General features: G+C 44.4%; 1 protein-coding gene across 5 annotated transcripts in view; it reads right to left on the reverse strand.

The window, feature by feature from the left end:
* The window catches only part of LOC121566939 (voltage-gated potassium channel subunit beta-1), a 178,652-nt gene that overhangs the window by 89,651 nt on the left and 62,533 nt on the right, over positions 1–26,468 (reverse strand). Inside the window, exon 1 of one of the 5 annotated variants that reach the window (XM_041876882.2) lies at positions 20,714–21,797. The exons of 3 other annotated variants lie outside the window; for them this stretch is intronic. In XM_041876882.2, coding sequence (XP_041732816.2) covers positions 20,714–20,913 — 200 coding nt within the window. In that variant the 5' untranslated portion in view covers positions 20,914–21,797. Of the gene's footprint in view, positions 1–9,426; positions 9,490–20,713; positions 21,798–26,468 lie in introns of those variants that run through there. One more of the 5 variants, XM_041876883.2, reaches the window with a different exon arrangement.

Raw genomic sequence — 26,468 nt, forward strand, 5'->3', positions numbered from 1 at the left:
GCATGTGAAAAATAACATTTGATTTGATTTGATTTCATTGCTTCCTGTCTACTAGCTTGCTATCACTGCTTCCTTTCTACCAGCATGCTATCACTGCTTCCTGTCTACTAGCATGCTATCACTGCTTCCTTTCTACCAGCATGCTATCACTGCTTCCTGTCTACTAGCATGCTATCACTGCTTCCTTTCTACCAGCATGCTATCACTGCTTCCGGTCTACTAACATGCTATCAATGCTCCCCCTCTCTTTGCCCTGGCATAATAGCGAAGGTTGTGTGCCTGCATTAGCGTGTGTGTGCATTAGGAGGAGGGAGGAGGGAGGGAGGAGGAAGGAGGGAGGAGGGAGGGAGGAGGGAGGGGAAAGGACTCACACACACAGCTGTATTGTGTAGTCAGGTAATTACTAGTGTATTCTAGGCATTCACACCAACATACAGAGTCACAGGGCACAAAGGTTAGGGTTCTGGGGAGAAGGAGGAGGAGGAGGAGGAGGAGAAGTAGGTGAAGCGGAGGAGGCGGAGGCGGAGGAGGGAGGGAGGGAGGGAGGGAGGGAGGAGGAGGAAGAGGGAGGGAGGGAAGGAGGAGGAGGGAGGAGGAGGGAGGAGGGAGGAGGGAGGGGGAGGAGGGAAGGAGGGAGGGAGGGAGGAGGAGGAAGAGGGAGGGAGGTTTAGGAGGAGGAGGGAGGAGGAGGGAGGAGGAGGGAGGAGGGAGGAGGGAGGGGGGAGGAGGGAAAGAGGAGGAGGAGGGAGGGAGGAGGGGGAAGGACTCACACAGACAGATAGCTGTATTGTGTAGTCAGGTTAATTACCAGTGTGGAGGGTACCCAGGATATTAAAGTCAGCACCAGACTGACACTGAGAGAGGGGGGAGAGAGGGAGGATGGAGAGAGGAGGAGAGAGGGAGGATGGAGAGAAGAGGAGGGGGGGGGGGTTCTGTTCACAAACACAAACAGAGCCCACAAAGCACCAGGACAACAACAACAACCAACCAAATCATGAGAAAACAAAAAGAGAATTACTTGACACATTGGAAAAAATTAACAAAAAAACAGAGCAAACTAGAATGCTATTTGGCTCTAAACAGAGAGTACACAGTGGCAAAATACCTGACCACTGTGACTGATCCAACCTTAAGGAAAGCTTTGACTATGTACAGACTCAGTGAGCATAGCCTTGCTATTGAGAAAGGCCACCGTAGGCAGACCTGGCTCTCAAGAGAAGACAGGCTATGTGCACACTGCTCACAAAATGAGGTGGAAACTGAGCTGCACTTCCTAACCTCCTGCCAAATGTATGACCATATTAGAGACACATATTTCCCTCAGATTACAGAGATCCACAAAGAATTCGAAAACAAGCCCAATTTTGATAAACTCCCTTATCTACTGGGTGAAAAACCACAGTGTGCCATCACAGCTGCAATATTTGTGACCACAAGAAAAGGGAAACCAGTGAAGAACAAACACCATTGTAAATACAACCCATATTTATGTTTATTTATTTTCCGATTTGCACATTGTTACAACACTGTATATATACATAGTGTGACATTTGAAATGTATTTATTCTTTTGGAACTTCAGAGTATAATGTTTACTGTTAATATTTATTGTTTATTTCACTTTTGTTTACTATCTACTTCACTTGCTTTGGCAATGTTAACATGCGTTTCCCATGCCAATAAAGCCCTTAAATTGAATTGAATTGAGAGAGACAGAGAGAGAGAGAGAGAGACAGAGAGAGAGAGAGAAAGTGAGAGAGAAAGAGAGAGAGAGAGAGAGAGAGAGAGAGAGAGAGAGAGAGAGAGAGAGAGAGAGAGAGAGAGAGAGAGAGAGAGAGAGAGAGAGAGAGAGAGAGAGAGAGAGAGAGAGAGAGAGAGAGAGAGAGAGAGAGAGAGAGAGAGAGAGAGAGAGAGAGAGAGAGAGACAGAAAGAGAGAGAGTGGGAGAGACAGAAAGAGAGAGAGAGCGGGAGAGAGAGAGAGAGAGAGAGAGAGAGAGAGAGAGAGAGAGAGAGAGAGAGAGAGAGAGAGAGAGAGAGAGAGAGAGAGAGAGAGAGAGAGAGAGAGAGGGAGAGACAGAAAGAGAGAGAGTGGGAGAGACAGAAAGAGAGAGAGTGGGAGAAGAGAGAGAGAGAGAGAGAGAGAGAGAGAGAGAGAGAGAGAGAGAGAGAGAGAGAGAGAGAGTGGGAGAGACAGAAAGAGAACGGGATTGAGTGATATGAGAAAATGAATTTCTGTAGTTGAGTAAAGAGCAAGACCGAAATAGAGAAGTAGTAATAACAGCCAAAAACCCAGGACTGTTTTATGGACCACCACAGAGCGATTTTCATCTCACATTGTTTCAGGCTTGTTTTGTCTGAAGAACTGCTTGCTAGCAGTAAGAGGTGAGAGACAGTCAGCGCGCTCGAGAGAGAGAGATGGTATTTTGCTCTCCAGTTTCATTTACTATAAAGTAACATGAATGTAACATTATAAAAGCGTTCCCAGGGGTGGGGAGTGGAGGGTGATTTTTTTTTTTTTGGGGGGGGGGGGACTTTGGGGTGGTCTCAGATGGTTGAGGGGCAGCTCTCTGAGTAACTGTGGGGGGATCTTGGATGGTTGGTGGCCTGTCGGTTGGAAGCTTGAGCCGGTGGCCGAGAGGTCGTTGGTTCGGGTCCTTGGGCCAGGCGCATGACCCTGGTTGCTCCTGTGGGTCGCTCTGGATGGGATTGTCTGCTAGATGACTCAATGTAATGTACATTTTGAGCTGCTTCACTGCAGGTAGATTGTATGTGTCAGAGGAAGGCCCTAAAAATTGCCAAAGACTCCAGCCACCCTAGCACGGCAAGCGGTACCGGAGCGCCATGTCTAGGTCCAAAAGGCTTCTTAACGGCTTCTACCCCCCAAGCCATAAGACTCCTGAACAGCTAATCAAATGGCTACCCGGACTAGGGGGAAACAACTTGAGACAAAAGAGGAGAGACCCAAAGCGAACCGGAATAGGAGAAACCAACAGAGAGGCAGAAAATCCTTCAGGCCAGATAGGGGAGAAACCATTCCAGACCAGGAGAGAGTCTACAGGGTCGAGAGACTCCCCTCATCACTTTCACTTTTCCCCCCAGCCAACAATGGAGAAATTACAATAATACATTATATTACAGAGTATGCATACAACTTACTGTAGATGCCTGCCTCTGTAGCTGAATATGAAAGGACTGTGGTCAGACAGGGATGTACTGCCTGCTGTTTTATCATTCATGTCTTTAGCTCTGCCTCCCTTCTCTCTCTAACCCCCCACTGCAGCTAAACGCTGGATAACGTGTCTCCCACCGCTTTAAACAGACTGCATCAAACCTGTTCTGGCCCCTCGGCACCGTAACAAAGAACACACAGAGATACATAAATACATAAAGCAGTAAAAACCATGATAATACTCTGAATGATGGCTTCGTGCTCCTGCCAGACTCTCAAGTCACACATAAGCTCAGGAGGATGGATGTTGGATGGATGGATGGATTGATTGATGGATGGAAGGATGGATGGATGGATGGATGGATGGATGGATGGATGGATGGATGGATGGATGGATGGATGGATGGATGGATGGATGGATGGATGGATGGATGGATGGATGGATGGATTGATGGATGGATGGATGGATGGATGGATGGATGGATGGATGGATGGATGGATGGATGGATGGATGGATGGATGGATGGATGGATGGATGGATGGATGGATGGATGGATGGATGGATGGATTGATTGATGGATGGATGTTGGATGGATGGATGGATGTTGGATGGATGGATGGATGGATGGATGGATGGATGGATGGATGGATGGATGGATGGATGGATGGATGGATGGATGGATGGATTGATGGATGGATGGATGTTGGATGGATGGATGATGGATGGATGGATGTAGAGTTTAGCAGTTACAAATTTGGTGAGTTCCGCAGTCTGTCTATTAATCAGTAATTCATCAGTCTATCTATGAATCAGTAACTCATCTGTCTATGAATCAGTAACTCATCAGTATATCTATGAATCAATAACTCATCTTCCTGTCTATGAATCAGTAACTCATCAGTCTATCTATGAATCAGTAACTCATCAGTCTGTCTGTGAATCAGTAACGTATCTGTCTATGAATCAGTAACTCATCAGTCTATCTATGAATCAGTAACTCATCATTCTGTCTTTGAATCAGTAACTCATCTTCCTCTCTATGAATCAGTAACTCATCAGTCTGTCTATGAATCAGTAGCTCATCAGTCTATCTATGAATCTGTAACTCATCAGTCTGTCTGTGAATGAGTAACTCATCATTCTGTATGAATCAGTAACTCCTCTGTCTATGAATCAGTAACTATTCAGTCTATCTATGAATCAGTAACTCATCATTATGTCTATGAATCAGTAACTCATCAGTCTCTCTATGAATCAGTAACTTGCCACCAATCCTCTGGTCCTCTGTAGCTCAGCTGGTAGAGCACGGCGCTTGTAACGCCAAGGTAGTGGGTTCAATCCCCGGGACCACCCATACACAAAAATGTATGCACGCATGACTGTAAGTCACTTTGGATAAAAGCGTCTGCTAAATGGCATATTATTATTATAATCCATTCCAATTGTGGTAATGCACCTTGTGTCTATGTGTGTATATGTATTTAAAGCATTTTAAAATGACTGAATGCACTTCATAGCCAAGGACAGTGATTATTTGAAGAGTTGTCATGGAAACAGGCTTAGGTGATGTGAGGTTTGGACAGCTGGGCATCTGTTGAGCGGTTGAATGGGAGTCCACCAAAGCCCCGTTTCCATTGGCACCTTAAAGTCAACCCAGGTTCGGCTGGCCTTGGTGGGCTAGCTCAAATTGCATTTCCATTGCCTCCAGAAATTAGAAATGATGTCATGTTGCTATGTATCCAATATGTGACTGCAGCTGGCGTCGCTAATGTTGCTAGCTAGAAAGATGTTGAATAATTCAATTCACCCTCACCATGCTGTAACTAACGTTACCCCATACTCCTGCCAGTGCCAGCCTGACTCAGAGCCATGTACTTAGCTTGCTGATGTTAGCTAGCTAGCTAAACGGTTAGCGTCGTCGCTAGCATAACAGGCTAGCTAGCTTAATTCATACCTTGCCAGACGACAGGTTTGATGTGATGCAGCTAGCTGCTGACCCGAAAAAAAATCCTGCTAGCTCACATTAGCTAGCTAGCTAGCTTGTTCCAACTCTGATTTACTAGCTAACGTTAGGTAGTGTCGTAGTAAATATATAATGTTATAGCTTGGTCTGACTAAAATCTTGTGCATGACCCATTTTGTGTTGGGCGTTTGTTTTCAATACAATGGACAAAAGGGTCCTATCTTGTCAGCCTTGTCAGCAGGTGGCCAAGGACAACACCCACGCCATAGGTCTCTCAGTTCTTCCAACTCACGAGTTCTTGCTCTGAGGACACACACACACACACACACACACACACACACACACACACATCATCACTGATACACACACACACACACACACACACACATCATCACTGTTAAAACACACACACACACACACACACACACACACACATCATCACTGTTAAACACACACACACACACACACACAAAAATCCCCTTCTCTTAGGCTGAACATTTGAAGACAGAGAACCCGACTCAGAGCCAATGCAACAGTGACACTAGCCTGGAGGGGACCTCGCCCAACTCATCAGGACCAATCAGAAGATCAGAACTACTAGATTCAACCTACATCATTTATTGTATAAAATGTCTGCACACAATGTTTTCGGGGCTCTCTTCAGATAGCTCCCTAAGAGTTTGACGAACGGGTCCGTGCACGCGATTCCAGATATCTTTACCTCTGAATAAACTGCCTTTATTATACCATTATCCACCCTGTCCAAAGTCTCTACTTGGTCTCAGTTCTCCAGTAAACTTGTGATTATCAACAGTAGCGAGCATTTGAGGGCTGACCGTTCTCATAAACGTTTATTGTGTAGTGCAAAAAAGAATGAAGGATCCAGCTATGGTGGTCATTTGTGTCATGTCTGACTACTGCAGTACTGCATTTGCTAGCTAACAGCAACACGCCCAGACGAGCTAGCTAACAGCAACACGCCCAGACGAGCTAGCTAACAGCAACAAGCCCAGACGAGCTAGCTAAACGTTGTTTCAGCGTCCAACAGTGATCAGCTTGGTGGTTGCACAGTAAAGGCGTCAACAGCCCAACTTCTAATTGAGCTGGCACCAGTTCTGAAACTGGGCTGCGCTGGCTCAGTTTTCTCTCGACCCAGCTCGAATTTGACAATTCCATTTGAGCCAGTTCGAATTTGGCCCTAATTTTAAGTGCCAGTGGAAATGGGACTCAAAGTGGCATGGTCACATTAATAATGGAACACTGGTCACTTTAACAATGTCTACATATTGTTTTACTCATTTCATATACTGCGCTGTATTCTAGTCAAGGCCATCCTATTCAACTATTGCTGTACAGATACTATTTTATCCTACGTATTCTTCAGATATACTATATATTCTATCCACCAACTGTCCATAAGGTCTATACATCCCATCACATACAGTGCATTCGGAAAATATTCAGACCCCTTGACTTTTTCCAGATTTTGTTACGTTACAGCCTAATTCTAAAATTGATTAAATTGATGTTGTTCCTCATCAATCTACACACAATACCCCATAATGACCAAGTGAAAACAGGTTTATAGATTATTTTGCAAATGTATTAAAAATAAAGAACAGAAATACCTTATTTACGTAAGTATTCAGACCCTTTGCTATTAGACTAGAACTTGAGCTCAGGTGCATTCTGTTTCAATTGATCATCCTTGAGATGTTTCTACAACTTGATTGGAATCCACCTGTGGTAGATTCAATTGATTGGACATTATTTGGAAAGTCACACACCTGTCTATATAAGGTCCCCCAGTTGACAGTGCATGTCAGAGCAAAAACCAAGCCATGAGGTTGAAGGAATTGTCCGTAGAGCTCAGAGACAGGATTGTGTCGAGGCACAGATCTGGGGAAGGGTAACAAAAAATGTCTGAGCATTGAAGGTCCCCAAGAACACAGTGGCCTCAATCATTGTTAAATGGAAGAAATTTGGAACCACCAAGATTCTTCCTAGAGCTGGCCGCCCGGCCAAACTGTGCAATCGGGGGAGAAGAGCCTTGGTCAGGGAGGTGACCAAGAACCCGGTGGTCACTCAGACAGAGCTCCAGAGTTCCTCTGTGGAGATGGGAAAACCTTCCAGAAGTACAACCATCTCTGCAGCACTCCACCAATCAGGCCTTTATGGTAGTGGCCAAACGGAAGCCACTCCTCATAAAAAGCACATAACAGCCCGATTGGAGTTTTCCAAAAGGCACCTAAAGGACTCTCAGACCATGAGAAACAAGATTCTCTGGTCTGATGAAACCAAGATTGAACTCTCTCTTCTGAATGCCAAGTGTCACGTCTGGAGGAAACCTGGCACCATCCTTATGGTGAAGCATGGTGGTGGCAGCATCATGCTGTGGGGATGTTTTTCAGTGGCAGGGACAGGGAGACTAGTCAGGATCGAGGGAAAGATTAACGGAGCAAAGTACAGAGTGATCCCTGAAGAAAACCTCCAGAGAGCTCAGGACCTCAGACTGGGGCTCAGGTTCACCCTTGAACAGGACAACGACCCTAAGCACACAGCCAAGAAAATGAAGGAGTGGCTTCGAGACAAGTCTCTGAATGTCCTTGAGTGGCCCAGCCAGAGCCCGGACTTGAACCCGATCGAGCATCTCTGGAGAGACCTGAAAATAGCTGTGTAGCGACGCTCCCCATCCAACCTGACAGAGCTTGAGAGGATCTACAGAGAACAATGGGAGAAACTCCCTAAATACAGATGAGCCAAGATTGTAGTGTCATACCCAAGAAGACTCAAGGCTGTAATCGCTGCCAAAGGTGCTTCAACAAAGTACTGACTAAAGGGTCTGAATACTTATGTGTCACACCCTGATCTGTTTCACCTGTCTTTGTGATTGTCTCCACCCCCCTCCAGGTGTCGCCCATCTTTCCCATTATCCCCAATGTATTTATACCTGTGTTCTCTGTTTGTCTGTTGCCAGTTTGTTTTGTTTCGTCAAGCCTACGCGCGGTTTCCCCTCCTGTCTTTTTCAAGTTCCTGTTTTCTAGTTTTCCCGGTTTTGACCATTCTGCCTGCCCTGACCCTGAGCCTGTCTGCCGTTCTGTACCTTGTCACACCACCCTGGATTATTGACCTCTGCCTGCCCTGACCCTGAGACTGCCTGCCATTCTGTACCTTTTGGAATCTCTGATCTCTGATCTTATTACTGACCTCTGCCTGCCCTTGACCTGTCGTTTGCCTGCCCCCTGTTTTTGTAATAAACTTTTGTTACTTCGACACTGTCTGCATCTGGGTCTTCTCCTGAAACTTGATACTTACAGTACCAGTCAAAGGTTTAGGCACACCTACTCATTCAAGGGATTTTCTTTATTTGTACAATGTTTTACATCGTAGAATAATAGTGAAGACATCAAAACTATGAAATAACACATATGGAATCATGTAGTAACCATATGTGTTATTTCATAGTTTTGATGTCTTCACTATTATTCTACAATGTAGAAAATAGTACAAATAAAGAAAAACTCTTGAATATGTAGCTGTGTCCAAACTTTTGACTGGTACTGTATATATATATATTTATCCTCCGGACTCCGACAGTGCTCGTCCTAATATTTCTATATTTCTTAATTCCATTACTTTTAGATTTGTGTGTATTGTTGTGAATTGTTAGGTACTACTGCACTGTTGGAGCTTATAACACAAGCATTTCGCTACACCCGCAATAACATCTGCTAAATATGTGTATGCGACCAATAACATTTGATTTGATTTGACTTTTTGTTTAGACAGAATTGAGTCCCTTCATTTGTTGTTGTCCACCTCCATGACCGATTGTTCCCATGCTCAGAACAACCTGTCACCTGTCAAGCAACAGCTGCTCTGTCCTTTACTCCCCCTCTCCTCCCCTCCTCCCCCTTCTCCCCCTTCTCCCCACACCTGTATAAACTCGAGAACACACACACACACACTGCTCCGTGTTGCCTCACTGCTCCGTGTTGCCTCACTGCTCCGTGTTGCCTCACTGCTCCGTGTTGCCTCACTGCTCCGTGTTGCCTCACTGCTCCGTGTTGCCTCACTGCTCCGTGTTGCCTCACTGCTCTGTGTTGCCTCACTGCTTCCGTGCAGAATTACTGCTTTGTGTGCCAAAGCCTCAGTGAATGCTTTGAATATATAGCAGCTCAATCTATTAGCAGCTAATAATAGTTTACATCATCCCTTTTTTACAGCACTTATCACTTTACTTTGTATGGGAGTAACTGGACAACATGTACACCAGGCCTAATAACTACCTACCTGGGTGATGCAAGGCAGCCATTGTGCGCCAGACCTCTCCCCTCCTCCTCTCTGACTCTGCTGGTTTTATCCTCCTCTCCTCTCCTCTCCTCTCCTCTCCTCTCCTCTCCTCTCCTCTCCTCTCCTCTCCTCTCCTCTCCTCTCCTCTCCTCTCCTCTCCTCTCCTCTCCTCTCCTCTCCTCTCCTCTCCTCTCCTCTCCCTCTCCTCCTTCACTCCCCCTCTCATCTCCTCCTTCACGCCCCCTCTCCTCACCCTTGGCTTTCATGCAGAAAAACAAACCCTCTGTAACAGTTGGCTCGATGCTCACACAGACACACACACGCACGCGTACACACACACAATCTCTTTTTGACAGTCTGTTTGTAATGCCTCACACACATTCTGCAGGGCATTGCTGATTTATTAATATAATTGATTCATAGTTAAGCAAAGCCTTTCTGCCTCCACATCTCACCCTCCTCCCTCACCCTCCTCCCTCACCCTTACCCCTTTCATACTGTACCTCCACCCCTCACCCTCCTCCCTCACCCCTTTCATACTGTACCTCCACATCTCACCCTCCTCCCTCACCCTCCTCCCTCACCCTTACCCCTTTCATACTGTACCTCCACCCCTCACCCTCCTCCCTCACCCCTTTCATAATGTACCTCCACCCCTCACCCTCCTCCCTCACCCTCCTCCCTCACCCTTACCCCTTTCATACTGTACCTCCACCCCTCACCCTCCTCCCTCACCCCTTTCATACTGTACCTCCACATCTCACCCTCCTCCCTCACCCTCCTCCCTCACCCTTACCCCTTTCATACTGTACCTCCACATCTCTCCCTCTCTCACTCACTTTCCTCCCTCACTCTTCTCTATTCATACTGTACAGTAGATGCAAATCTCTTTCAGCTCCTTTATTATCTCCCTCCCTCCCTCCCTCCCTCCCTCCCTCCCTCCCTCCCTCCCTCCCTCCTCCCTCCCTCCCTCCCTCCCTCCCTCGCCTACCAAGCAGTGGGATGACTCATTCACATGTACTATAGACAGAGATCAGGTTAATTGTATCACTTTCCATTTCTGATAGAGAGCAGAAGAAGATGCACAGCTTCAGCCTCAACCTGCCTGCATTCGGAAAGTATTCAGACCCTTTGAATTGATTTTGTTAAGTTACAGCCTTATTCTAAAATGGATTCAATTGTTCATTTATTTAAAATAAAAAAACAGACATATCACATATACATAAGTATTCAGACCCTTTACCCAGTACTTTGTTGATGCACCTTTGGCAGCAATTACAGCCTCAAGTCTTCTTGGGTATGACGCTACAAGCTTGGCTCACCCGTATTTGGTGATTCTTCTCTGCAGATCCTCTCAAGCTCTGTCAGATTGGATGGGGAGCGTCGCTGCACAGCTATTTTCAGGTCTGTTGAACCCAATCGATGTTCAGGCTCTGGCTGGGCAACTCAAGGACTTTCAGAGACTTGTCCCGAAGCCACTCCTGCATTGTCTTGGCTGTGTGCTTTGGGTCTTTGTCCTGTTGGAAGGTGAACCTTCCCCCCAGTCTGAGGTCCTGAGCGCTCTGGAGCAGGTTTTCATCAAGGATCTCTCTGTACTTTGCTCTGTTAATATTTTCCTCGATCCTGACTGTTCTCCCAGTCCCTGCCGCTGAAAAACATCCCCACAGCATGATGCTGCCACCACCATGCTTCACCGTAGGGATGGTGCCAGGTTTCCTCCAGACGTGACACTTGGCATTCAGGCCAAAGAGTTCAATCTTGGTTTCATCAGACCAGAGAATTGTATTTCTCATGGTCTGAGAGTCCTTTAGCTGCCTTTTGGCAAACTGGCTTCCGTCTGGCCACTCTACCACAAAGGCCTGATTGGTGGAGTGCTGCAGAGATGGTTGTACTTCTGGAAGATTCTCCCATCTCCACAGAGGAACTTTGGAGCTCTGTCAGAGCGACCATCGGGTTCTTGGTCACCTCCTTGACCAAGGCCCTTCTCCACCGATTGCTCAGTTTGGCCGGACGGCCAGCTCTAGGAAGAGTCTTGGCGGTTCCAAGCTTCTTCCATTTAAGAATGATGGAGGCCACTGTGTTCTTGGGGACCTTCAATGCTGCAGAAATGTTCTGGTAACCCTCCCCAGATCTGTGCCTCGACACAATCCTGTCTCGGAGCTCTACGGACAACTCCTTCGACCTCATGGCTTGGTTTTTGCTCTGACATGCGCTGTCAACTGTGGGACTTATATAGACAGGTGTGTGCCTTTCCAAATAATGTCCAATCAATTTAATTTACCACAGATGGACTCCAATCAAGTTGTAGAAACGTCTCAAGGATGATCAATGGAAACAGGATGCACCTGAGCTCAATTTCGAGTCTCATAGCAAAGGGTCTGAATACTTATGTAAATAAGGTATTTCTGTTTTTTTTCCTGTTTTCGCTTTGTTATTTTGGGGTATTGTGTGTAGATTGATGAGGACATTTTTTATTAAATCAATTTTAGAATAAGGCTGTAACGTAACAAAATGTGGAAAAAGTCAAGGGGTCTGAATACTTTCCGAATGCGCTGTATGTGAACGTATGGGACTCAAGCACACAAAGTTTTACACATTCCTTTACTCCACAGAAACAAACCAACCACATTTGTCTCTGGCGCTCGATTCCTCGTTGATTCCTTCCCTCAGGTTTACCAACTGCTCCCGGAATTGATCCATATCGATCAACCTATTCAATCCAATCAACTTCTTTGATTAGTTTCTTAACTGTCACCATAGTGATGCCTGCTCACCCCTGAGGTGTAAATCAATCAATCAATAGGATAAATCTCAGTCATTAGTCAGATCAGGATGTAGCTGTAAACAATGAAAAGGCTATGGCAGTCCTTTAGTACCTGTGTTAATGAACAGTCCAGGACCTTAATTAGACATCCAAGACATGTGAATGCAGACATGTGAATGCAGTACATTTGCGCCGATCTCGTCAAAAGCACCTGGTCATCTCCATGTGAAACGACCCATGAGAACCAACATAGAAGTTCATAGGAGCATGTCAAATTGGGTGTCGAATGAAAGCTAAGAGTCTATATATTAAAAATAAAAAATAAGGCATATATTAATATTTCAACCATTTTCCATCTTAAAAATTAGGAATAAGCAAAGGCTTTGATTTCTGGTCAAACATATGGAAAAGGGGTCTTAGAAAACAACTACCAGAAAAAGTATTAAAAGGTATTAGAAATTCATCAAAACACAATAATGTTAAAGTAAAGACCCCTGCCATCTTATGTCAGCACTTATAATTTGTTTTGGATACTTTTTTCTGCCTTCTCTAAGTTTAATAAATATTGCCTTGTTCCTTGAAATTCTGTTACCAAAAACACACATATCTTTAAGATATTTTCTAATGTCTCTCCCTCATGAGAAGAGAGGCAATGAAAGTTCACAGAAGTAACAAGTAAAGGTAGACCTAATTGAATTGGCTACAATGGGAAATCATAGTAGTCACAAACCACAGTTGGGTTCACAAGTTTGGACAGCACAGTACAGTACAGTACAGCACAGCACAGTAGAGTACAGTAAAGAAAAGTTGAGTAGAGTACAGTACAATACGCAGTAGAGAACACTAGAGATCAGTACACCATAATGTACCCTATTGTACTGTACTGAACTCTACTGTACTTTACTGAACTCTACTGTACTTTACTGTGCTGTACTGCGCAGTACTTTGATGTCCAAACCTGTGAAACATAGACGTCTATGATTGGTTCAGATTTGATCCGGTCCAACCAAATATTGTCTTGTTTGGGGGTAGAGCTCATTAAAAATAATAGCCAGTGTGTAAAATAATACCCAAATATGCAAAGGAGGATATAGCATATTTATACCATTGGGTACCTATTTAGGATACATCCCCATGAAGAGAGTGACTTTCATATCCATAATTATACATTTCTGTGTAGTACAGATTAGGGACCCATGATAAAAATTATGTTACCACAATTCTGTTACTGATGTAAATCCACTTCATTTACTGTAGTTCAATAACCAAAATATTTTTTTTCCAAGTAAATGTGTCATGTCGTAGCTGACACAACATTCATCGTTGAATCTTTAATTCGGACCAGATATTTAACAGAGTTTTTGGAAAACGTGGACACAAAAAACTGAGGGAGATTTTACTGAAATACTGTTACCAAACTTTGCATCTGCACAGTTCTTCTAGTAAATGTGTTTTTGTAAAATATTCAGCGTAAATTGTTTAAAAAATCTCCTTGTGCATAGAGTTGTATAGTTTGTTAAGCTTTGAAATCAATGGTTTTGGTTTGGCATACATTTTTAAGTGAAAAATCTGAGTCTCAGCGCAATTCCGTTACCGTGGAGTTGCCCTCCTACATTGTGTCAGAGTGAGTCTTTCTTAGTCAATCAATTCCAGACGCCCACTCTCATTTCCGAGGACTGACTGTGGGGGTGCTTGTTTACTGTTGTGCGGCTACATGCTAGCCAACCATGATGTTATTGATTTAGTCGTGTTTCCCTGATGTAGACATTCATCACAGATCTGGGAGGAATTTAGTACCTTCTGTCATTCGGGAGATGAAATAGTTAAATAATACCTTGACCTTTTTGTCCACCTCCCTTATGGGATGAACTGTGTGTTTGTTTGTGTGCGGTGTCTGAAGCACCCAGAATACAGAAGATGCCTCAGTGTCCCTGAGTAAAATATTAAAGGTCACTTATGACAAAATGCTGTGTTTGTGTCTGGACAACTCATTAAGACAGTACAGCCACACTGTGTCTGTTAAAGCGTGCGTGCATGTCCGTGTGTGTGTGCATGTGTGTGTGTGCGTATGTGCATGTGTGCGTATGTGTGTCTGTGCGTGTGTGTGTGCATATGTGTGTCGTGGTCAAAAGTTTAGAGAATGACACAAATACTAATTTTCACAAAGTCTGCTGCCTCAGGTTCGATGATGGCAATTTGCATATACTCCAGAATGTCATGAAGAGTGATCAGATGAATTGCAATTAATTGCAAAGTCCCTCTGTGCCATGAAAATGAACTTAATCCCAAAATAACATTTCCACTGCATTTCAGCCCTGCCACAAAAGGACCAGCTGCCATCATGTCAGTGGTGCTTGAAATCATTGTTCTTCCTCTGTTAACCATGGTTACCTGCAAGGAAACACGTGCCATCATCATTGCTTTGCACAAAAAGGGCTTCACAGGCAAGGATATTGCTGCTAGTAAGATTGCACCTAAATCAACCATTTATCGGATCATCAAGAACTTCAAGGAGAGAGGTTCAATTGTTGTGAAGAAGGCATCAGGGCGCCCAAGAAAGTCCAGCAAGCGCCAGGACCGTCTCCTTAAATTGATTCAGCTGCGGGATCAGGGCACCACCAGTGCAGAGCTTGCTCAGGAATGGCAGCAGGCAGGTGTGCATCTGCACGCACAGTGATGCGAAGACTTTTGGAGGATGGCCTGGTGTCAAGCAGGGCAGCAAAGAAGCCACTTCTCTCCAGGAAAAACATCAGGGACAGACTGATATTCTGCAAAAGGTACAGGGATTGGAATGCTGTGGACTGGGGTAAAGTCATTTTCTCTGATGAATCCCCTTTCCGATTGTTTGGGGCATCCGGAAAACACCTTATCCGGAGAAGACAAGGTGAGCACTACCATCAGTCCTGTGTCATGCCAACAGTAAAGCTTCCTGAGACCATTCAGGTGTGGGGTTGCTTCTCAGCCAAGGGAGTGGGCTAAATCACAATTTTGTCTAAGAACACAGCCATGAATAAAGAATGGTACCAACACATCTTCCGAGAGCAACTTCTCCCAACCATCCAATAACAGTTTGGTGACGACCAATGCCTTTTCCAGCATGATGGAGCGCCTTGCTGTAAGGCAAAAGTGATAACTAAGTGGCTCGGGGAACAAAACATTGACATTTTGGGTCCTTGGCCAGGAAACTCCCCAGACCTTAATCCCATTGATAACTTGTGGTCGATCCTCAAGAGGCGGGTGGACAAACAAAAACCCACAAATTCTGACAAACTCCAAGCATTGATTATGCAAGAATGGGCTGCCATCAGTCAGGATGTGGCCCAGAAGTTAATTGACAGCATGCCAGGGCGGATTGCAGAGGTCATGAAAAAGAAGGGTCAACACTGCAAATATTGACTCTATGCATAAACTTAATGTAATTGTCAATAAAAGCCTTTGACACTTATTGAATGCTTGTAATTATACTTCAGTATACCATAGTAACATCTGACAAAAATATCTCATAACACTGAAGCAGCGAACTTTGTGAAGACCAATACTGGTGTCATTCTCAAAACGTTTGACCACGACTGTAGGTAAAGGGACTATCTCCAAAGCTTTGCTATAATCACAGACAAAGAATGAAGTCATATTCACTATTATCACCTTGGACTTTCCTTTATGGCAGCCGGTGGTCCAATGAAGAAGATTACAATGGGCCTTGCCCATACAAACACAAAACACGAGACACAGGTGAGTATTGGGCTGAAAAGCCTTTAGTTTGGCTTTAACCTAAAACTGCCATTACAATCCTAACCTTTTAAACAGTAACCGGAGTGCCCAGGACTTTCCATGCTACATAGACCACTCTAATTTATGACAATGTTTCCCCCCTACTCTCCTTTCTCTATAGTAGCTGTTTCTCTCCATTCTCTATAGCAGCTGTTTCTCTCCTTTCTCTATAGTAGCTGTTTCTCTCCATTCTCTATAGTAGCTGTTTCTCTCTATTCTCTATAGTAGCTGTTTCTCTCCATTCTCTATAGTAGCTGTTTCTCTCTATTCTCTATAGTAGCTGTTTCTCTCCATTCTCTATAGTAGCTGTTTCTCTCCTTTCTCTATAGTAGCTGTTTCTCTCTATTCTCTATAGTAGCTGTTTCTCTCCTTTCTCTATAGTAGCTGTTTCTCTCCTTTCTCTATAGTAGCTGTTTCTCTCCATTCTCTATAGTAGCTGTTTCTCTCCATTCTCTATAGTAGCTGTTTCTCTCTATTCTCTATAGTAGCTGTTTCTCTCCATTCTCTATAGTAGCTGTTTCTCTCCATTCTCTAAAGTAGCTGTTTCTCTCCATTCTCTATAGTAGCTGTTTCTCTCCATTCTCTATAGTAGCTGTTTCTCTCTATTCTCTATAGTAGCTGTTTCTCTCCATTCTCTATAGTAGCTGTTTCTCTCCATTCTCTATAGTAGCTGTTTCTCTCCATTCTCTATAGTAGCTGTTTCTCTCCATTCTCTATAGTAGCTGTTTCTCTCCATTCTCTATAGTAGCTGTTTCTCTGCCATTATCTGTCATCTCCTCCATCCTTTCTTCTTAACTGCCAGAGCAGATGGTTGCCAACCCCCGTTGATGGGTTGTGTGTGTGTGTGTGTGTGTGTGTGTGTGTGTGTGTGTGTGTGTGTGTGTGTGTGTGTGTGTTTTAATTGCATACTGTAATAAGAGCAGAGAAGATAACCCCACTGGGTCGTGCTGCCTGTTAGTAGAATACAATAGAGTTCTGAGTGATCTACACAGAGACAACTCTCCCCAGCCTTAGCGTCTTTAACAGAAACCCTAGCCTATCTTCCTCCATTGTAACAGCCATGCTCTGCCAACTGCATGCTACACATTTAATGTCCTTCTGACAGTCTGACAGCACTGTGGACCTATACTGACAGTCTCTGTAGCCCTATTCTGTTCTATAGAAACCACTGTCGTCATGCACTGTGAGAGGGATAGGACCCTGAGAATGCAAGGTGTGTTTGTGTGTGTGTGTGTGTGTGTGTGTGTGTGTGTGTGCACGAGCATTGCCATTCAAATTGAGCTTATCATCTGGCCACATTCCCTGTGCATTCAGCCTAACAATGTGTAAAAAGCGAGAGAGCGAGCGAGAGAGCAAGAGCGCGCACGCATGCGCACGCACGCACACACATGCACACACACACACACAAACACACACACAGACACACACACAGCGTCCATCAGAATAATTACAGCAGAGGGACCAGAGAGAGTCTGGCTGCTCTCAGGGCTGGAGCACACCGCTAAGTACTGTAACACTGACTTGTGGAAGTGCCTGTGTGTGTGTGTGTGTGTGTGTGTGTGAGTGAGTGAGTGAGTGAGTGAGTGAGTGAGTGAGTGAGTGAGTGAGTGAGTGAGTGAGTGAGTGAGTGAGTGAATGAGTGAGTGAGTGAGTGAATGAATGAGTGAGTGAGTGAAGTGAGTGAGTGTGTGAGTGTGTTATGTGCATGTGTATGCGTGTGTGTTTGTGTGAGAGAGCGAGCAAGAGAGAGAGTGGAGAGAGACAGACACCAAATCCACGTGGGATTTCCCAAAGTGCTCACCGGGGGGACATTATAGAAGAGATAATGACTTGAGTCATGATGTTAAAAGGACTCACCAGGGAACATTATAGAGGAGATAATGACTGGGGTCATTATGTTACTGGGAGTATTGGAAGTCTTCTAAAATGTTATACTTTCATCATGTAATCCTACATCATAAAAAGCCTGCTCAGTCACTCTCTGCTCTTAAACCGCTGAGGCACTAATACATATACAGTACCAGTCAAAAGTTTGGACACACCTACTCATTCAAGGGTTTTTCTATATTTGTACTAGTTTCTACATTGTGGAATATTAGTGAAGACATCAAAACTATGAAATAACACATGTGGAATCATGTAGTAACCAAAAAAGTGTTAAACAAATCAAAATCTTATTTAGATTTTAGATTCTTCAAAGTAGTCACCCTCTGCCTTGATGACAGCTTTGCACACTCTTGGCATTCTCTCAACCAGCTTCACCTGGAATGCTTTTTCAACGGTCTTGAATTAGTTCCCACGTATAATGAGCACTTGTTGGCTGCTTTTCCTTCACTCTGCGGTCCGACTCATCCCAAACCATCTCAATTTGGTTGAGGTCGGGGGATTGTGGAGTCCAGGTCATCTGATGCAGCACTCCATCATTCTCCTTCTTGGTAAAATAGCCCTTACACAGCCTGGAGGTGAGTTGGGTCATTGTCCTGTTGAAAAACAAATGATCGTCCCACTAAGCCCAAACCAGATTGGATGGCGTATCACTGCAGAATGCAGTGGTGGCCATGCTGGTTAAGTGTGCCTTGAATTCTAAACAAATCACAGACAGTGTCACCAGCAAAGCACCCCCACACCATAACACCTCCTCCTCCATGCATTACGGTGGGAAATACACATGCAGAGATCATCCGTTCACCCACACCGCGTCTCACAAAGACACAGCGGTTTGAACCAAAGATCTCCAATTTGAACTACAGACCAAAGGACACATTTCCACCGGTCTAATGTCCATTGCTCGTGTTTCTTGGCCCAAGCAGGTCTCTTCTTCTTATTGGTGTCCTTTAGTAGTGGTTTCTTTGCAGCAATTCAACCATGAAGGCCTGATTCACACAGTCTCCTCTGAACAGTTGATGTTGAGATGTGTTTGTTACTTGAACTCTGTGAAGCATTTATTTGGGCTGCAATTTCTGAGGCTGGTAACTCTAATGAACTTATCATCTGCAGCAGAGGTAACTCTGGGTCTTCCTTTCCTGTGGCGGTCTTCATGAGAGCCAGTTTCAACATAGCGCTTGATGGTTTTTGCGACTGCACTTGAAGAAACTTTCAAAGTTCTTGAAATGTTCCGTATTGACTGACCTTCATGTCTTAAAGTAATGATGGACTGTCGTTTCTCTTTGCTTATTTGAGCTGTTCTTGCCATAATCTTACTTGGTCTTTTACCAAATAGGTCTATCTTCTGTATACCACCCCTACCTTTTCACAACACAACTGATTGGCTCAAACGCATTAAGGAAAGAAATTCCACAAATTAACTTTTAACAAGGCACACCTGTTAATTAAAATGCATTCCAGGTGACTACCTCATGAAGCTGGTTGAGAGAATGCCAAGAGTGTGCAAAGCTGTCATCAAGGCAAAGGGTGGCTAGTTGAAGAATCTCAAATATAAAATATATTTTGATTTGTTTAACACTTTTTTGGTTACTACATGATTCCATATGTGTTATTTCATAGTGTTGATGTCTTCACTATTATTCTACAATGTAGAAAATAGTAAAAATAAAGAAAAACCCTTGAATGAGCAGGTGTTCTAAAACTTTTGACCGGTAGTGTTTATGTTTTATTGTCACATACACCGGATACATGCAGTGAAATATGTTGTTTCATAGGGTCAGCCATAGTCGTACGGTGCCCCTAAAGCAAATTAAGGTTAAGTGCCTTGCTCAAGGACACATCGACAGATTTTCACCTACATTTGTGCTATCTTCATTTGATCACTCTGTTGTTGCAGAGAGTTTTCCTGTGCAGCAGGACATGCAAATGGTAGTGTATTCAAGGTTTTAAAAGGCAACTAAAGTTTGTAATTTCCATTTTAAAATGTCAGACTTAAATAAAATAAATAAATTGGTCATTTAGCAGACGCTCTTATCCAGAGCGACTTACAGGAGCAATTAGGGTTAAGTGCCTTGCTCAAGGGCACATCGACAGATTTTTCACCTAGTCGGCTTGGGGATTAGAACCAGCGACCTTTCGGTTACTGGTACAACGCTCTTAACCACTAAGCTACCTGCCGCCCTATTGACTTCATTTGCCCTATTGAAAAATGTATCAACCCGTACAAAAATTTACATTCATTTTAATCCACATAGTAATTCCCATTTCCTGTTACTGAAGGATTATTTTCCTGTGGTGAGAAACTGGTCAGATTAAGATAGTATATCTGTAGTGTCCTTCCTACTGTCCTTCAAACAACTTTCCTCTGAATCCCTACCATGCTGCACCCTCATCTCTCCACAATGAATAACTCTCTCTCACTCACACACACACACACGGACACGCATGCACGTACACACACACACACAAACACACATAAACAAACACACACACACACACACAATGGCAGAATGTACACAGATACAAAGACAGGTGAGCTTGAAGTGGTAAAGAGAGAGAGAGAGAGAGAGAGAGAGAGAGAGAGAGAGAGAGAGAGAGAGAGAGAACCAGAAAATATATTCAAAGCGCAAGAGACCGCTTGACATGCGCAAACACACTTATACTAAAGTCCAAAATATCTGTATACTTAGACTACGTTAATGACACAACACACACTCTATACCATCCCCCAGCTTCAGCCCCCCACACACACACACACACACACACACACACACACACACACACACACACACACACACACACACACACACACACACACACACACAGACAGAGAGACAGACAGACAGACAGACACACAACGACACGCACCTGTATTTCATGCCGGTCAGTTTCCCCGTGGACTCTTTGAGGGAGATGTGGTGTCGGGGTGCGAACGCCCCAAAGCTGCGTGCTATGATGGCCACTGTTCTGAACTTGGCCCGAGCAGCATTGCCCGGGCTGGTGGCATTCTTGTGGTCCCCATTTCCACGTTTCATGTGGGGGTCCGTACAGGCTATAGACACCTGCATGGCTAGGCTGGATGGACCGACCGAGACTCCGAGCAAAATGTACAGGACAGAGAGTCCAAGAGAAGTGGATTAACAGAGAGGGTCCGAGAGAAACTTTTAAAATGTCTTGATCTTTTGTTGAAATGCTCTGTTGGTGTTGAAATGTCCTCCTCGTTAAAAATGTCTTCTTTCTGTGTTAAAGTGTTGTTTCTTTCTCAGAATTGTTGTTCTGTAACTCAGAGTAGACGGGAGGTCTTCAGTTCAAAATGTCTTCTGGATGTTGTAGGTCCTTATCTTCCCCCTGAAGAGAAAGGTCAGTCCTCACAGCAAGGAGATGGCAGAGACTCGTTCGTTGTCAAGAGAAACACAAACTCACCCCTTCTTCTTGTTCCTTCCGGTTCATTCTCATGGAGAGAATATCTGGTGGTTGGAAGAGTGCCAGAGTCAGAATGCTGAGCAGAATTCCAGAGAAGCTGGAGAGATTCCAGAGGGTTGCGATGAGAGTGGAATCTGGTCAGGACTGATCATCAAGTCTGGTTTAACCACAGAGAGAGGGAGGAGAGGGTGAGGGAGGAGAGGGTGAGGGAGGAGAGTGATGGCAGGGATGGTGTCAGAGGACGGGCGAAGAGAGGGAGGAGGAGGTGGGTTGATCTCAGGACAGGGCTGGGTTCTCTGTCATCCTTCACGCCGCTCCGCTCTCTCGCTTCTTCTCTTCATGTGTTTCTCTCCACGCCTCTTTCACGTTCTCTTGCTCCAGCCTGCTGATGTTAATGTCTGTCACTAATGTGCATCTGCTCCAGATTCCCCACATTAATCTTTCTATCTCCTCTTATAGTATTTTTCTTTCTGTTATTCTGTCACTCTACTCTTCTTTTCTTCTGTTATTGTGTTCTTTAGCTTATATCTCTCCATCTCCTCTGGTGATCCTTTCGGGCAGTGAGCGGAATGCAGCGCAGCGCAACTCTCTCTCTCTCTCTCTCTCTCTCTCTCTCTCTCTCTCTCTCTCTCTCTCTCTCTCTCTCTCTCTCTCTCTCTCTCTCTCTCTCTCTCTCAGAAACATTACTGCTACTGTAAGTACTGAGCAAATCAGCATTCAGGCAAAACAGCAATGTAACACACGCACACACACACACACAAACACGCAAGATAATTATTTTGATCATTGTATACAGAAGCATTCAGAACAGACCATTTGGATAATGAGATACTGTAGATACTGCTCTCCATCAGGAAGAGAAGAATGGCGATGAATGCTTCTGTTGGGTGGGGAAAGAAACACACACTGTTAAAATAAAAAAAGTAATCCATTTTTCATTAGGCCAAATGTCTGACTTTAGTAGCCTTTTAAAACCTTGAATACACTACCAGGAAAACTCTCTGCAACAACAGAATGATCAAATTAAGATAGCACAAATGTAGGTGAAAAATCTGTCGATGTGCCCTTGAGCAAGGCACTTCACCGTAATTTGCTCCAGGGGCACCGTTCTACTATGGCTGACCTGGTAAAACAACACATTTCACTGCATGTATCCGGTGTATGTGACAATAAAACATGTACACTACCAGTCAAAGGTTTTAGAACAACCACTCATTCAAAGGTTTTTCTTTATTTTTACTATTTTTTACATTGTAGAATAATAGTGAAGACATCAAAACTATGAAATAACACATATGGAATCATGTAGTAACCAAAAAAAGTGTTAAAACTATATTTTCTATTTCAGATTCTTCAAATAGCCACCCTTTGCCTTGATGACAGCTTTGCACACTCTTGGCATTCCCTCAACCAGCTTCATGACGTAGTCACCTGGAATGCATTTCAATGAACAGGTGTGTCTATTTAAAAAGTTAATTTGTGGAATTTATTTCCTTCTTAATGCAATTGAGCCAATCAGTTGTGTTGTGACAAGGGGGGTGGGGGGGGTATACAGAAGATAGCCCTATTTGGTAAAAGACCAAGTCCATATTATGGCAAGAACAAGCTCAAATAAGCAAAGAGAAACAACAATCCATCATTACTTTAAGACATGAACATTTCAAGAACTTTGAAATTTACTTCAAGTGCAGTTGCAAAAACCATCAAGCGCTATGATGAAACTGGCTCTCATGAGGACCAATCACAGGAATGGAAGACCCAGAGTTACCTCTGCTGCAGAGGATACTCATTAGAGTTAGCAGCCTCAGAAATTGCAGCCCAAATAAATGCTTCACAGAGTTCAAGTAACAGACACATCTCAACATCAACTGTTCAAAGGAGACTGTGTGAATCAGGCCTTCATGGTCGAATTGCTGCAAAGAAACCACTGCTAAAGGACACCAATAAGAAGAAGAGACAAGCTTTGGCCAAGAAACACGAGCAAAAGGACATTAGACCAGTGGAAATTTGAGCTGCGGTGTGGGTGAACGGATGATCTCCGCATGTGTATTTCCCACCGCGAAGCATGGAGGAGGATGTGTGATGGTGTGGCGGTGCTTTGCTGGTGACACTGTCTGTGATTTATTTAGAATTCAAGGCACACTTAACCAGCATGGCCACCACAGCATTCTGCAGCGATACACCATCCCATCTGGTTTGCGCTTAGTGGGACGATTATTCGTTTTTCAACAGGACAATGACCCAACACACCTCCAGGCTGTGTAAGGGCTATTTGACCAAGAAGGAGAGTGATGGAGTGCTGCATCAGATGACCTGGCCTCCACAATTCCCCGACCTCAACCAAATTGAGATGGTTTGGGATGAGTCGGACAGCAGAGTGAAGGAAAAGAAGCCAACAAAGCATTCCAGGTGAAGCTGGTTGAGACAATGCCAAGAGTGTGCAAAGCTGTCATCAATATTTTGATTTGTTTAACACTTTTTTGGTTACAACATGATTCCATATGTGTTATTTCATGGTGTTGATGTCTTCACTATTATTCTACAATGTAGAAAATAGTAAAAATAATGAAAAACCCTTGAATGAGTAGGTGTGTCCAAACTTCTGACCGGTAGTGTATATCTATATATATCTAGTTACATGGAGGACAGGGAGAAATGGCAGCACCCAAGGGGCTTGAATTTTCTAGCTCTCCCTGTAAGCGTAGTGTCCCCATGAGTGACAGAACACTTAGCCAATCACGGCGCAACTAGAGAACATTACCAACACCTACGCTCTGTATTTTCCGTTGGCTGCCCCACCACCACAGAAAGCACAGAGCTAGGCTGAAACACCTGCATTTTGGAGCTGCCGTACTCAAGAAAGCATGTTTGTATGCGGCATTTATTAACTCAATGCAAAGAAAAAGCCATATCTAAGACCGCCCATCTTAATCTTTTCTTTTTATTGGCCAGTCTGAAATGTGGCTTTTACTTTGCAACTCTGACTAGAAGGTCAGCACCCCGGAGTCGCCTCTTCACTGTTGATGTTGAGACTGGTTTTTTGCGGGTACTATTTAATGAAGCTGCCAGTTGAGGACCTGTGAGGTGCCTGTTTCTCAAAATAGACACTCTAATGTTTTTGTCCTCTTGCTCAGTTGTGCACCGGGGCCTCCGATTCCTATTTGGTTAGAGCCAGTTTGCGCTGTTCTGTGAAGGGAGTAGTACACAGCATTGTACGAGATCTTCAGTTTCTAGGTAATTTCTCGGAATAGCCTTCATTTCTCAGAACAAGAATAGACTGATGAGTTTCAGAAGAAAGTTATTTGCTTCTGGCCATTTTGAGCCTATAATCGAACCCACAATTGCTGATGCTCAAGATACTCAACTAGTCTCAAGAAGGCCAGTTTTATTGTTTCTTTAATCAGCACAACAGTTTTCAGCTGTGCTAACATAATTGCAAAATGATTTTCTAATGATCAATTAGCCTTTTAAAATGATAAACTTGGATTAGCAAATACAACGTGCCATTGGAACACAGGACTGATGGTTGCTGATAATGGGCCTCTGTACGCCTATGTAGATTTTCCATTAACAATCAGCCGTTTCCAGCTGCAATAGCCATTTACAACATTAACAATGACTACGCTGTATTTCGGAACAATTTGATGTTATTTTAATGGACGAAAAAATTGCTTTTCTCTCGACAACAAGGACATTTATAAGTGACCCCAAACTTTTGAACGGTAGTGTATATATAAATATATATACATTTTTTGTTTTGTTTTTGCTAAACAGGCTCTGCCCCACCTGCCCTGAATGACAGATCACCACTGAATATATGCAAGAAAATGATCAGAAGTTCTGTGAATTTATCTGAGCATTTGATCATTGCTGTTCTGCTATAGATACGTTTCAACACAGATTAAAATAGCTTGTACACAATTGAGAAAAATGTGTCAGTGGTTTGCCTTATGTGTAAAGAGTGTTCATGTGTGTAAAGGGTGTGCGAGTGTGTGAAGGGGGGATGGGTGAGTGTGTGTGTGATGTGTGACGGTACGTGTTCACATGTATTACTCCATCCGTCTGCTCCCCAGTAATTTCGTTCGGGGGTGTCGGGGCAAACGGAGGGAAATGCCACAGGGGTTCTCTTTGTGTCTTTGTGTTTCAATCTGACAACGTGTGTGTGTGTGTGTGTGTGCGAGTTTGTGTGTGTGTGCGAGTTTGTGTGTGTGTGTGTGTGTGTGCAAGTTTGTGTGTGTGTGTGTGTGTGTGCGAGTTTGTGTGTGTGTGTGTGTGTGTGTGTGTGTGAGAGAGTGTGTGTGTGTGTGTGTTTTATTCTAGTGTTTGTAGAGTAGATGTCCGCATTGATGTTTGATTGTTTGCTTTCAACATACCCTGGGGCAGGTTTCTGCTCACTGACCCTGGGGCAGGTTTCTGCTCACTGACCCTGGGGCAGGTTTCTGCTCAATGACCCTGGGGCAGGTTTCTGCTCACTGACCCTGGGGCATGTTTCTGCTCACTGACCCTGGGGCAGGTTTCTGCTCAATGACCCTGGGGCAGTAGCTTGGCCCTTATCTCAACAGCACATGAACACTAGCTACCTCTGAAAAATTAGACAGTCCCATACACCAGTCCACATTTTCATTCCACATCGCCTCAAAATAGCAACCCTCAACCTACATCTCTCAACTCACACCCAAATACAGATTGCTGCTTTTATATCCAGTCTGGCTTGGGGCTGCTGTGAATAAGTGCTCTAAACCACAGATTTCCAGAGAAAGAAAAAGCAGATGCATTAGGACTGATGAACTGCACGTTGGAACAGAGATTGGAGTCAATGCTGTAATACTGTAATCTGTGCAATCATCTACTTCACCCCACTCCGGTCAATTACCCCTCCTACCATCCCTCCATCCTCCTGCCTCACTCCCTCTCTCCATATCTACACCACCCCTCCTCTTCCTGCCATCCCTCCATCCTCCTGCCTCACTCCCTCTCTCCATATCTACACCACGCCTCCTCCTCCTGCCATCCCTCCATCCTCCTGCCTCACTCCCTCTCTCCATATCTACACCACCCCTCCTCCTCCTCCTACCATCCCTCCATCCTCCTGCCTCACTCCCTCTCTCCATATCTACACCACGCCTCCTCCTCCTGCCATCCCTCCATCCTCCTGCCTCACTCCCTCTCTCCATATCTACACCACCCCTCCTCCTCCTGC

Source organism: Coregonus clupeaformis, unplaced genomic scaffold (genome assembly GCF_020615455.1).
Source record: "Coregonus clupeaformis isolate EN_2021a unplaced genomic scaffold, ASM2061545v1 scaf0343, whole genome shotgun sequence".
Classification (NCBI taxonomy): Eukaryota; Metazoa; Chordata; class Actinopteri; order Salmoniformes; family Salmonidae; genus Coregonus; species Coregonus clupeaformis.